The sequence below is a fragment of the Balaenoptera borealis genome, assembly GCF_965194805.1.
Source record: "Balaenoptera borealis genome assembly, chromosome: 1".
Classification (NCBI taxonomy): domain Eukaryota; kingdom Metazoa; phylum Chordata; class Mammalia; order Artiodactyla; family Balaenopteridae; genus Balaenoptera; species Balaenoptera borealis.
Window position 1 is genome coordinate 31,951,641 of NC_138860.1, and position 14,901 is coordinate 31,966,541.

At 37.0% G+C, this 14,901-nt stretch overlaps 1 protein-coding gene across 1 annotated transcript in view; it reads right to left on the reverse strand.

The window, feature by feature from the left end:
* LOC309614909 (C4b-binding protein alpha chain-like) overlaps positions 1-14,160 on the reverse strand; it is an 87,484-nt gene extending 73,324 nt beyond the window's left edge. The window contains 3 exon segments of the mRNA XM_082363804.1: positions 8,935-9,034; positions 9,590-9,769; positions 10,713-14,160. Of these exon segments, the coding sequence (XP_082219930.1) occupies positions 8,935-9,034; positions 9,590-9,769; positions 10,713-10,896 (464 nt within the window). The 5' untranslated portion in view covers positions 10,897-14,160.
* Between the last annotated feature and the right edge of the window lie 741 nt (positions 14,161-14,901).

Consider the following 14,901-nt stretch of genomic DNA (forward strand, 5'->3'; position numbering starts at 1 on the left):
TTAAAGATGATACCAACAGATGGAGAGATATTCCATGTTCTTGGGTTGGAAGAATTAATATTGTGAAAATGACTATATTACCCAAAACAATCTGCAGATTCAATGCAATCCCTATCAAATTACCAATGGCATTTTTTACAGAACTAGAACAAAAAATATTAAAATTTGTATGGAGACAGAAAAGACCCTGAATATCCAATGCAGTCTTCAGGGAAAAAAATGGAGCTGGAGGAATCAGACTTCCTGACTTCAGACTATACTACAAAGCTACAGTAATCAAGACAATATAGTACTGCTACAAAAACAGAAATATTGATCTATGGAACAAGATAGAAAGCCCAGAGATAAACCCACGCACCTATAGTCAATTAATATATGACAAAAGAGGCAAGGATATACAATACAGTGGAGAAAAGACAGTCTCTTCAATAAGTGGTGCTGGGAAAACTGGACAGTTACATGTAAAAGAATGAAATTAGAACACTCCTTAACACCATACACAAAAATAAACTCAGAGACCTAAATGTAAGAGCAGCCACTATAAAACACTTAGAGGAAAACAGAGGCAGAACATTCTATGACATAAATCACAGCAAGATCCTTTTTGACCCACCTCCTAGAGAAATGGAAATAAAAACAAAAATTAAAAAAAGGGGACCTAATGAACTTTAAAAGCTTTTGCACAACAAAGGAAAACATAAACAAGATGAAAAGACAACCCTCAGAATGGGAGAAAATATTTGCAAATGAATCATCAGACAAAGGATTAATCTCCAAAATATATAAACTGCTCATGCAGCTCAATATTAAAGAAACAAAGAACCCAATCCAAAAATGGGCAGAAGACCTAAATAGACATTTCTCTAAAGAAGACACACACATGGCCAAGAAGCATGTGAAAAGCTGCTCAACATCACTAATAATCAGAGAAATGCAGATCAAAACTACAATGAGGTATCACCTCACACCAGTTAGAATCGGCATCATCAGAAAATCTACAAACAACAGATGCTGGAGAGGGGGTGTAAAAAAGGGACCCCTCTTGCACAGTTGGTGGGAATGTAAATTGATACAGCCACTATGGAGAACATTATGGAGGTTCCTTAAAGAACTAAAAATAGAATTACCATATAACCCAGCAATCTCACTACTGGGCATATACCCAGAGAAAACCATAATTCAAAAGCATACAAGCACCTCAATGTTCATTGCAGCATTATTTACAAAAGCCACGTCATGGAAGCAACCTAAATGCTCATTGACAGACAAATGGATAAAGAAGATGTGGTACATATATACAAAGGAATATTACACAGCCATAAAAAGGAATGAAATTGGGTCATTTGTAGAGATGTGGATGCATCTAGAGACTGTCATACATTGTGAAGTAAGTCAGAAAGAGAAAAACAAATATCATATATTAATGCATACGTGTGGAACCTAGAAAATGGTACAGATGAACCAGTTTGCAGAGCAGAAATTGAGACACAGAAGTAGAGAAAAAACATACAGACACCAAGCGGGGAAAGAGGTGGGGGGTGGGGGTTGTGATGTGATAGAAAAAAAAAAAAGAAAAACACAAAAGAAATGAAGGAAACAATAGCAAAGATCAATAAAAGTGAAATCTGGTTCTTTGAGAAGATAAACAAAACTGATAAACCATTAGCCAGACTCATCAAGAAAAAAAGGGAGAAGACTCAAATCAATAGAATTAGAAATGAAAAAGGAGAAGTAACAACTGACAATGCAGAAATAAAAAGGATCATGTAAGATTACTACAAGAAACTATACGCCAATAAAATAGACAACCTGGAAGAAATTAGCAAATTCTGAGAAAAACACAACCTTCTGAGACTGAACAAGGCAGAAAGAGAAAACATAAACAGATCAGTCACAAGCACTGAAATTGAGACTGTGATTAAAAATCTTCCAACGAACAAAAGCCCAGGACCAGATGGCTTCTCAGGCGAATCCTATCAAACATTTAGAGAAGAGCTAACACCTATCATTCTAAAACTCTTCCAAAATGTAGCAGAGGGGGGAACAATCTCAAACTCATTCTATGAGACCAGCATCACCCTGATACCAAAACCAGACAAAGATGTCACAAAGAAAGAAAACTATAGGCCAATATCACTGATGAACATAGATGTAAAAATCCTCAACAAAATACTAGCAAACAGAATCCAGCAGCACACTAAAAGGATCATACACCATGATCAAGTGGGGTTTATCCCAGGAATGCAAGGATTCTTCGATATATGCAAATCAATCAATGTGATAAGCCATATTAACAAATTGAAGGAGAAAAACCATAGGATCATCTCAATAGATGCAGAAAAATCTTTCAACAAAATTCAACACCCATTTATTATAAAATCCTCTAGAAAGTAGACATAGAGGGAACTTACCTCAACATAATAAAGGCCATATATGACAAATCCACAGCCAGCATCGTTCTCAATGGTGAAAAGCTGAAACCATTTCCACTAAGATCAGGAACAAGACAAGGTTGTCCACTCTCACCATTATTATTCAACACAGTTTTGGAGGTTTTAGCCATAACAATCAGAGAAGAAAAAGAAATAAAAGGAATCCAAATCAGAAAACAAGAAGTAAAGCTGTAACTCTTTGCAGACGACATGATACTATACGTAGAAAATCCTAAAGATGATACCAGAAAACTACTAGAGCTAATTAATGAATCTGGTGAAGTAGCAGGATACAAAATTAATGCACAGAAATCTCTTGCATTCCTCTACACTAATGATGAAAAATCTGAAAGAGAAATTAAGAAAACACTCCCATTTATCATTGCAACAAAAAGAATAAAATACCTAGTAATAAACCTATCTAAGGATACAAAAGACCTGTATGCAGAAAACTATAAGACACTGATGAAAGAAATTAAAGGTGATACAAACAGATGGAGAGATATACCATGTTCTTGGATTGGTAGAATCAACACTGTGAAAATGACTCTACTACCCAAAGCAATCTACAGATTCAGTGCAATTCCTATCAAACTACCATTGGCATTTTTCACAGAACTAGAACAAAAAATTTCACAATTTTTATGGAAACACAATAGACCCTGAATAAGCAAAGCAATCTTGAGAAAGAAAAACGGAGCTGGAGGAATCAGGCTCCCAGACTTCAGACTATACTACAAAGATACAGTATTCAAGACAGTATGGTGCTGGCACAGAAACAGAAATATAGATCAATGGAACAGGATAGAAAGCCCAGAGATAAACCCACGCACATATGGTCACCTTATTTTTGATAAAGGAGGTAAGAATATACAATGGAGAAAAGACAACCTCTTCAATAAGTGGTGCTGGGAAAACTGGACAGCTACATGTAAAAGAATGAAATTAGAACACTCCCTAACACCATACAAAAAATAAACTCAAAATGGATTAAAGACCTAAATATAAGGCCAGACACTATAAAACTCTTAGAGGAAAACATAGGCAGAACACTCTACGACATAAATCACAGCAAGATCCTTTTTGACCTACCTCCTAGAGAAATGGAAAAAAAATCCAAAAATAAACAAATGGGACCTAATGAAACTTAAAAGCTTTTGCACAGCAAAGGAAACCATAAACAAGACAAAAAGATGACTCTCAGAATGGGAGAAAATATTTGCAAATGAAACAACTGACAAAGGATTAATCTCCAAACTATACAAGCAGCTCATGCAGCTCTATATCAAAAAAACAAACAACCCAATCCAAAAATGAGCAGAAGACCTACATAGACTTTTCTCCAAAGAAGATATACAGATTGCCAACAAACACATGAAAGGATGCTCAACATCACTAATCATTAGAGAAATGCAAATCAAAAGTACAATGAGATATCACCTCCCCCCAGTCAGGATGGCCATCATCAAAAAATCTATAAACAATAAATGCTGGAGAGGGTGTGGAGAAAAGGGAACCCTCTTACACTGTTGGTGGAATGTAAATTGATACAGCCACTATGGAGAACAGTATGGAGGTTCCTTAAAAAACCAAAAATAGAACTACCATGGACCCAGCAATCCCACTACTGGGCATATACCCTGAGAAAACCATAGTTCAAAAAGAGTCATGTACTGCAATGTTCATTGAAGCACTATTTACAATAGCCAGGACATGGAAGCAACCTAAGTGTCCATCAACAGATGAATGGATAAAGAAGATGTTGTACATATATACAATGGAATATCACTCAGCCATAAAAAAAATGAATTTGAGTTATTTGCAGTGAGGTGGATGGACCCAGAGACTGTCATACAGAGTGAAGTAACTCTGAAAGAGAGAAACAAATACTGTATGCTAATATATATATATATATGGAAACTAAAAAAAAAAAAAAAAAAGGTTCTGAAGAACCTAGGGGCACTACAGGAATAAAGATGCAGACATAGAGAATGGACTTGAGGACACGGGGAGTGGGAAGTATAAGCCTGGATGAAGTGGGAGAGTAGCATTGACATATATACACTACCAGGTGTAAAATAGATAGCTAGTGGGAAGCAGCTGCATAGCACAGGGAGATCAGCTCGGTGCTTTGTGTCCCCCTCGAGTGGTGGGATAGGGAGGGTGGGAGACAGACGCAAGAGAGAGGAGATATGGGGATATATGTACATGTATAGCTGATTCGCTTTGTTATAAAGCAGAAACTAACACACTGTTGTAAAGCAATTATACTTCAATAAAAATGTTAAAAAAAAATCCAAAACCTTTCATGATAAAACTTCTCAGTAGACTAAGAATAGAGGAACACTTCTCAACTTGATAAAGAACATCTACAAAAAGCCTATAGCTAACATAGTTAATGATGAAAGACTGAAGCTTTCCTCAAAGATCGGGAATAAGGCATGGATGTCCACAGTCACCACCACTGTTCAACATAGAATTAGAAGTTCTAGCTAGCACAATAAGGAAAGAAAAAGAAATAAAAGGCATACACATTGTAAATGGGGAAAAAACTGCTTCCATTTGCAGAGGACATTAGTGTTTTAGTAGAAGATCACAAGCAACCTACAGAAATGAAATAAAACAAACAAAAAAAAACCTTTTAGAACTAGTTTAGTGGGTACAGTATGACAGCAGGACAATGATCAACACACAGGACCAATCACATTACTACATACTAAGAACAGACATGTGGTAATCAAAATTTAAAAGTCAATGCCATTTAAAATTGCTCCAAAGAAAATGATATAAGTGTAATAAATATGTACATAAAGTGTATGCTGAAAATTACAAAATTTTGATGAAAGAAATCAAAGAAGACCTAAGTAAATGGAAAGGAGTACTGTGTTCATGAATTGGGAGACTAAACATTTTAATGATGCCAAATTCTATAGAGAATGCAAATCTTACCAAAATCCTAGCACAGTTTTGTGGACATAAAGAAATTTATTCTAAAACTTATATGGAAATATACAGGACCTAGAATACCTAAAACAATTTTGAAAAGCAAAAAGGGAGTGGAAGGAATCACTCTACCCAACACTGACTTCCTATATATCTCTAGTAATTAAGACAGCACAGTATTGGCAGAAAAATAGACACAATGGAACAAAATGAAAACCCAGAAACAGACCCACACAAGCACACAGTCCCAAAGACTAAGTGATGAATTCTTAAGCTTAATGCCCAATAATTCATAAAAGAAAAATTGAAAAGTTGTACCTCATCAAAATTAAAAACCTTAACTCTGTGAAAGACTCTGTGAAAAGGATGAAAAAACAGGCTACAAACAAACACATGAAAGAATGTTCAACATCATTAATCATTAGAGAAATGCAAATCAAAACTACCGTGAGATATCGTCTCACACTGGTCGGAATGGCCATCATCAAAAAATCTACAAACAATAAATGCTGGAGAGGGTGTGGAGAAAAGGGAACCCTCTTGCACTGTTGGTGGGAATGTAAATTGATACAGTCACTCTGGAGAACAGTATGGAGGTTCCTTAAAAAACTACAGATAGAACTACCATAGGACCCAGCAATCCCACTACTGGGCATATACCCTGAGAAAACCATAATTCAAAAATACTCATGTACCAAAATGTTCATTGCAGCTCTATTTACAATAGCCAGGACATGGAAGCAACCTAAGTGTCCATCAACAGATGAATGGATAAAGAAGATGTGGCACATATATACAATGGAATATTACTCAGCCATAAAAAGAAACGAAACTGAGTTATTTGTAGTGAGGTGGATGGACCTAGAGACTGTCATACAGAGTGAAGTAAGTCAGAAAGAAAAAAACAAATACCGTATGCTAACACATATATATGGAATCTAAGAAAAAAGAAAAAAAAAAGGTCATGAAGAGCCTAGGGGCAAGACGGGAATAAAGGCACAGACCTACTAGAGAATGGACTTGAGGATATGGGGAGGGGGAAGGGTAAGCTGTGACAAAGTGAGAGAGTGGCATGGACATATATACACTACCAAACGTAAAATAGATAGCTAGTGGGAAGCAGCCGCATAGCACAGGGAGATCAGCTCGGTGGTTTGTGACCACCTAGAGGGGTAGGATAAGGAGGGTGGGAGGGAGGGAGACGCAAGAGGGAAGAGATATGGAACATATGTATATGTATAACTGATTCACTTTGTTATAAAGCAGAAACTAACACACCATTGTAAAGCAATTATACTCCAATAAAGATGTTAAAAAAAAAAAGAAAGAAAAGAAAAAACAGGCTACAGACTGGAGGAAAACACCTGTAAGCCACATATCCAACAAAGGACGAGTATCTGGAATATGCAAAAAAAAAAAAAAAAAAAAAAAAACCTCTCGAAACTCAGCAGTAAAAAGCCAAATAATCCAGTTAGAAAATGGGCAATATATGTGAACAGGTATATCACTGAAGAGGATACAAATGGCAAATAAGCACATAAAAAGATGTTCAACATCATTGGCTATTACAGAAATCCAAATGAAAACCACAATGAGATATTACTACACACCTATCAGAATGGCTAAAATAAATGGCAACACCAAATGCTGGTGTGGATGTTATGGATCAGTCTTACATTGCTGATGGGAACATAAGATGATTCAACCTCTCTGGAAAACAGGCAGTTTCTTAAAAAACTAAACGTGTAACTACTATGTGACCTACCTAGGCATTTATCCCAGAAAAATAAAAATGAAGACTTAAGTTCACACACACACACACACACACACACACAAACCTGTATGTAAATGTTTATAGCGTCTTTATTCCTAAGGGTCAAAAATGAAACAACCCAAGTATACTTCAACACGTGAATGGCTAAACAAATTTCATTCCATGGCATATTGTCTCAGCAATAAAGTGGAACAAAGTATCCAAGCATAACAACTTGGATGAATTTCAGGAGAATTATGTTGAGTGATGGGTCAGCCTCAGAAGGTGACATGCTATGTGATTCTATTTACATAGCATTTTCGAAATAACAAAATTATAGAAATGGAGAATGGATTAGTGGTTGCCAGAGGTTAGGGAAAGGGGAGGGAGGGAGTTGTCTATATAAGGATAACACAAGGATCCTCGTAATGGAACTGTTCTGAATCTTGACCACGGTAATGGTCACACATATCTACACACACGATAAAACTGCATAGCATTAAACACACAGAGAAATGAAATCTGAATAAGGTGAATGGATTATATCAATGTTGATTTCTTGATTGTGATATTGTACTACAGTCATGCAAGATGTTACCATTGGGGCAAACTGGAAAAAAATGGTATATAGAATCTTTCTTTACTATTTATTATAGCTGCATATCAATCTACACACCTCAAGTTAATAAGTTTTTAAAAATTACAGGGAAGTTTTATTTTCCCATCTAAATAGGCAAAAATTCAAAAGTTTGATAAAATACTCAATTGTAGAGGTGGTGGAGAAATAGACATTTGTTTACATTACAAAATTGTACAAAGTCTATGAGGAGAAATTTGGCAATATTTATCAATATTTTAAAGTATCTTCTCTGTGATCCAGCCATCCTACCTCTGGGAATTTATCCTACAGACCTAACTGCATGCATGTAAAATAACATGTACAGAAAATTAGGCATCAGGGCATTGTGTGTAACAGCACAAGAGTGGAAACTCACAAAAGTCTATCAGTAGGAACCATTAAATAAACTATGATAAACTATGATATATGCATTGGAAAACTATATAGCTGTAAACATACATACACAAAATGAGGAAACAGTACATGAATATCAAAGATCTCCAGTACATATTTATCTCAGTCTGAGCTGCTATGACAGAATATCATAGACTGGTTGCTTAAACAACAGAAATCTATTTCTCACAGTTCTGGAACTTGGAGATCAACGTACCAGCATGGTCAGGTTCTGATAAGAGCGCTTGTCCTGGTTTGTAAATGGCAGTCATCTTGCTGGGTCCTCACATGGTGGAAACAAAGAGAAAGGAAACTAGCTCTGTGTTTCTTCTTATACTGGCACTAATCCCATGATGTGGGCTCCACTCCCATGACTTAAGTAACTTCCAAAGACCTTATCTCCAAATACCATCACACTGGGGATTAGGGTTCAACATATAAATTTGGGGAGGATACAAACATTCAATCCATGGCAATATTGTTAAGTGAACAAAATAAAAGCAAGGCTCAAACTAACATAGGCAGTCTGCTGTCTTCTGTGTTGATAAAGGAGACAAAATATTAATAAAAATATGTGTACTCACTTGTATTTACATATGTAAACACAAAAAGAAGAATCAGAAACTAACGTCACTTCCTGTCAGAGGGCAGAGAGGAATGAGATGGAGTGGAAGTGAAAGTTCTGGATGTATACCTTTTTACAACATTTTATTTTTGAAACATGAGAATACTTTACCTACTTATAAAAACTAATTGAAAAGAAAAGTATTGCTTCTGGATTGCCTTATACTTACCCCTCTGAGCAGCTGAATTCTATAGTTGAACCAAAAAGAAAATCTGTCTTAACTTCCACTTTCCCATTGGGTAAGTCTTCTAGGTTTCTGCATCGTTTCTCTAGGAGGAAAATGAAAATAATGACTAATGATTACAATTACTGACAAAACTAGGGGGGAAAAAACCTGATTGGCTTTAACTTCTGCTTCCACATAAAGCCAGAAAATTTTTTCAATGCTTATTTTTGATCCTGACTTACTGAATTTTTTATTTTGAGGAAAAGTGAGTGTAAACATTCATACCATTTTTTGAGTACATTTTAAAAAGAAGAAAAAAAATGTGCTCAGATTTGCTTGCTCGATTAGATCAGTGTGATAATAAAGGATGTGTTATATGGACCAGTTATCCACACAAATGTATGTTCTCAAAAATATATGCCCTTTGTCACAGGGCAACAGAAGGAAAAAAGGGAAATAGATTCTATATCTTTACTGCTAGAAAAATATCTCAGTGTATATTCCAAACTGACTTTCTCCATATACTGTAGGTAATGTTAATTTTGAAGACTACGTTGATCAAAGACTTTCATTTGAATTAAAGAATTTATTAAGTTCCTAAGATAACTTTCCCAAATAAAACAAAAGTACAGGTGAGAAAACAAATGTTGATACTTACTAGCACAAAAAGCACTATAGTCCCATGAGCCTCTATCATTACAAGTAACTGAACTTGAACTGATTTTACTATAGCCAAGATGGCAGGTGTATCTCAGTGTAGTTCCAGTTTTGACGTCTGTGTCATACAACTTCTTTATCGGAGAAGCAAACGGTAAATAAGGTGGAGGACCACAATTGCCTGGATACCAAAATGACGAGGAGAATCAAGTTATAGCTTAGGACACAGCATCTCAGTTATTCAGTAGTAGGACATTTAGAACAAAGATCATGCTTTTCTCCTTCATCATGACTCCTATTATCCCACTGTTCAATGAACACAGTGAACAATCCATAATCCATGTTTGTTACTTGATGGCGATGACAATAATAATGGAAAAAGGCAGAAAAATTCATCCATCCTCTCCTGTATATGTGATAATTTGTCAGAAAATGGATGAACAGACCTGAATTTCATCATGCTATTAGATTCTCCAATCTACCTACTCAGAACATTGGCATCTATACCATGCCATATAATCCTATCTTCTTGCCTGAGCAAAAATATATCTTTTATTAATAATAGCATTATATAAGATTAGTTGCCTCAGGAGTCAGGAAGGAGGAGGTATTTCCTTTATGTCCTTTTGGACCTTTTGGATTTTGAATAGACTGCTTATTTGAAAATCAGATGTTTTTCAAAAAACATCACAAGGTAGAGATTCATTAAGTCTTTAAAACGTAAAGTCTTAATTCTACTTCCCTGGGAATAATTAAATAAAGGGGCAGGAGCCCCAGCACAATTACACCCATCCCACTACTTTCTGAAGAACCACACAGGCAATGAAAGCTCTTCATGGTCAGGTGGCAGATAATATGTGTTTATTCCAAGTCACGATTTGCTTTGAGGTTAGATTGTTTGAAGAGTTCCTGGAGAGAAAGTTCTAAAAGGGAGTATCAAAAGGGACCATAAATAAACCCTTTGTGGGGGGGGAGGGGGGTTATAGCAAATTTCTCTAAATTTCAGGTGGTCAAATACACTCTACAACGTTAAAGATGGGTATCTATTAGTCATCTCTTATGTAGGATGTGTTGATGAACGCAGTTGTATAGTGACAATCTGACCTTGTCTTCCCATTACTCACCAAGAACAGTTGCCAACAGAGCAGCGACCAAGGTCATTTGGAACAGAGTTGGATCAGAGACTCTCCATGGCCCAGAGGAGGGCCTGGCTCTCATTTTCCCTTTTGTATCAAGGGCCCCATGTGGAACTCTTGGAGGACACATCATCTGATGTTTCCTCAATATTTCTCTGTTGAAAGAACTCATCTTAATAAATAGTTATTGAATTCTCACTTGTCATAATCACTAGGAAAAAACATGGAACCATCCCTTCAAGGAGATTATAACTGAATGTACAAGAAGAGACATTAAGCACAAATATTTGCAATAAAAGATAGCATATATTATCTGCTTCAGGGGCATATTCAGGAGGCCAGTTATTTCCAGGTAGAGAGAAGGGAGTGGGCTTTATGGAGGTGGCTGTATCTGAGGTAGCAGATGTTGCTATGAAATTTGGAGCATTGGATGCAAGACATTTTATGCCAGAAGTGAAAACTGAGAAAGATACAGCAGTGAGGTATAGAAGGTAAAGGTTATTTCTGGGCAACAGTACTTAGTATTTCAATTTGTTTGGCAGGTAAGGAATGTGTGATAGGGAAAAAATAGTGAAAGATAGAAGGACTGATTAGAACTGAGATTTACTGAGTTTTCAGTGCCAACATCAGGAGTTTGGACCTAGGAAATGGACAGCCACTGATTTTTTTTTTTTTTTTTTGAGTGACATGTTTGCTGTGGTTTTGAGGGATCACTGTGACAGAGTTGGACAAGATAGACTGAAAGAGGCAGAGAGAAGAGACAGGAAGATTGATTTAGAAGATTATTGCAATTGGCCAGGTGAGCCGACAGAGATGATCTGAACAAGCAAATGGCAGAAGAACTAGGGAAGTGGAAGCAAATGAAAGAAAAGAGAGAAATGATGAGACAGAGAAAAGGAGTTATATCTATCGATCTGTTATTTACCTACTTATATGTCTATTTATATCTATATAAGTTTCTTATGGCAACTATCAACAAGAACAATAATCCATTGGGTCAATTCAAAATTTTCAAAGCATCAATTTTGCCACCAAAAAGAAAGAAAGAAAGAGAGAGAGAGGAAGAAAGGAAAGGAGAAAGGGAGGGAGGAAGGAAGGAAGGAAGGAAGTGGGGGAGAGAGAGAAACATGGCTGGTGTGTTTCTTGGTTCTGGTCATTCATTAACCAGAGACGGCTTTAATAGCTCTATTGGGTCATTTTTACCCCATAACTGGGAAAAACCTCACATACCCTTAGTTTACTTAAAAGATAGTCCTTATATCTAAAATGATATATGAAATTAACTTTCAGTAAAATACAGGGTTTCACTTTTTACTCTAAAACCTGACATAGATTGAGATGGTTTCATATTCACCCTTAATTATACTGTCATCAGATGCCCACTTAAGTCAAGGCAATTTTCTCACTATTTTTCCCAAAGCTCTCACCGTGCTCCTTGGCAGGGGGAAGCTTATGGTACCCCTCATACTGTATGCAGAAGCTTAACTCTTTGACTGAGTGAAGACTCAAGTCAGATTCTTAACTTTCTAAAACTTGTGATCATTCCACTCCTCCAATCCAATCTCCTGCTACCTGTATACTCACATAACCCTACGCCTCATCCTACATGCCCTATTCATGACTTCAGTTCTGCCAAAAATTCAATCAACATAATAGCAAATTTGTTTATAACAATAAATGTTGAATGTATATGGAATAAATCAGCCTGGTCTAAAAGTGTGAAGAAACAAAAATCTTCACACTGCCCCACTTCTCCAGCACAGGGTCACCATCTGTTTGCTTGGGATTGAGGGGGTCTTCCAGGATGTGAGGCTTTCAGTACTAAAACTGGGACAGTCGCAGGAAAAGTGGGACCACTGACCACCTTCATCCAGTTTCCCATTCTGTGCTCCTTAGAAGCCCCCTCTCTCTCTACCACCTACCTCTAAACCAGAGGGAGCTGTCTCAAAAACAAGTTGTACGTGATGAAAACCAGACAACTCAAAGCTCACAGAAATTTTCAGAAGTATTTAAATCTTCCCAAGAAAAAAAAAATTGTAAGTTGTCAGTAACTCAGTAATTTGGTAGCTGTAGTAAATTGGTCATTTAGTGAAATTAACAAAAATCTTAAAATGCTAAAATATTGGCAAAAAAGTAAATGGCTTTAAAAAAATGTTTAATGACACTTTAAAGTGAAAATGTCCCCTAAAGATCTCTGTATTTGTACTTAAATTCATAAGAAAAATATATGCATTGAATTTATTAGGAAGAAAGCCTTTATAAATGCACTCATTAAAAACAATAGACTCAAGAACACTAACCCTCACGTGACACATTGGACAGTCTTAAAATGGTGCTAAAAAGTATATTCTCATGACTATCTTCAGTAAAAACATATTTGTATTCTTGAATATATTCTGAAATTTTCAAACACTTTCCTACTGTCTTACCCCCGTCCACATCTTCTGCTCTCTCACTCTTTCCCCCATCAAATCCCACTCATTTTCCAGACACATCTCAAAAACTGGTCCTATCCTCCATTCCAGCCTCCACATTCCAGTTACAATTTAGTGTTTAGAATTCTATTCTAATTCTGACTTGGATTACAGCTAAAGTCAAAAGTCTGTCTTTCCCCTAAACCATAAACTCCTTGAAGTGAGAGGGTAGGTTTTCACTCATCACTGCCTTGCGCAGAAAAGGTGCTGAACAAATGTTTTATAAATTTAAATTCAAAAGTACACAGTGACAAAATATGTTTTAAAGGGAAAAATGTTTCATGTGCACTTCTATCCTTATATTGTGTGTGTGTGTGTGTGTGTGGTCAGATTGTATTTATCTTAAAGATAGGTACATCTTTATTTTAATAAGAAACTAATAGGTGATTTTATTGCAGGTTCCAAGATTCCCCTTCCCCACCTTTAACCTGAGTCTTTATATCACCAACCAGGTAATGGAGAACAATGACACAAGACCAGTAAAAGTAGAGTGAGAGAGAGGAGTAAAAAATGCTTCTCCTCTCTCCGCAATTCACAGCCAAGTTTAGGTAATGATGGCAGATGGAAAGTGGTGAGGAAATGATTTCACTCCTTTTACCTCAAACTCACAAGGCCACAGCCAAAGTGCTATCCACAGAGGAGGACAGTGTATGGCTGGAACCCAGGCGTGAGCTCTGGAGTCAGACCCAGGCCATGTGGGTTTTCATCCTGGTTCCACCACAAAGGAACTATGTTCCCATGGCAAGATACTCAGCCCTCTAAGCCCCAATTTACTTTTTTATAAAGTAAGAATGATAACTAGAAAAATGGTACAGATGAACATATTTGCAGGGCAGGAATAGAGACGTAGACATAGGGAACGGGTGTGTGGACACGGGGTGGGTGGTAGGATGAACTGGGAGATTGGGATTGACGTGTGTGCACTGCCAGGTGTAAAGCAGATAGCTAGTGGGAACCTACTGTATAGTTCAGGGAGCTCAGCTTGGTGCTTTGTGGTGACCTAGGTGGATGGGATAGGGGGTGGGGTGGGAGGGAAGTCCAAGAGGGAGGGGATATATGTATACATATAGCTGATTCACTTTGTTGTACAGCAGAAACTAACACAACATTGTAAAGCAATTCTACCCCAATTTAAAAAAAAAAAAAAGAATGATAACTATACAATTCTCTCAGAATTGTTGAGAGAATTAAATAAGAATATTTTCTGTAAAGGACTTGGCATGGTGCCTGAAACATGGTAAGCATCAAGAAAAGAATACTGGCAATTGTTCAATCTAGGGAAGAGAGGAATAGAATTGGAATTAACATGGGACTCACTCTGGTGGAAGGTGAACTCCTAGAAGACAAAAACATCATCACAATAATGATATAAAATTATAATGATGGGTGGCTGCAATTCCAAGGGTCTTTAACCCAGCCCCGGTGCAGAGGAAGGCATGCTGGACTTGGGCCAGAAGCCTTGGTCTGGCCTTCACTATGGCTCATGGTAATAGTGAAACCCAGTGCCACACCCAGAGCAGCAGTGCTGGCGTGCACAGGGGTCCATCCTGGGCTTCTTCTTCCCTCACCTTAACTGTCTTCCTGGGAGGAACTCATCAACCTCATGACTTTGACCATCATCCATGAATCACTCACAGACCTCTGGGCCCAATTGTCTCCCGTAGGTGCAAAAACTTACATGCTCCATAAACTCAGTTGTTCAT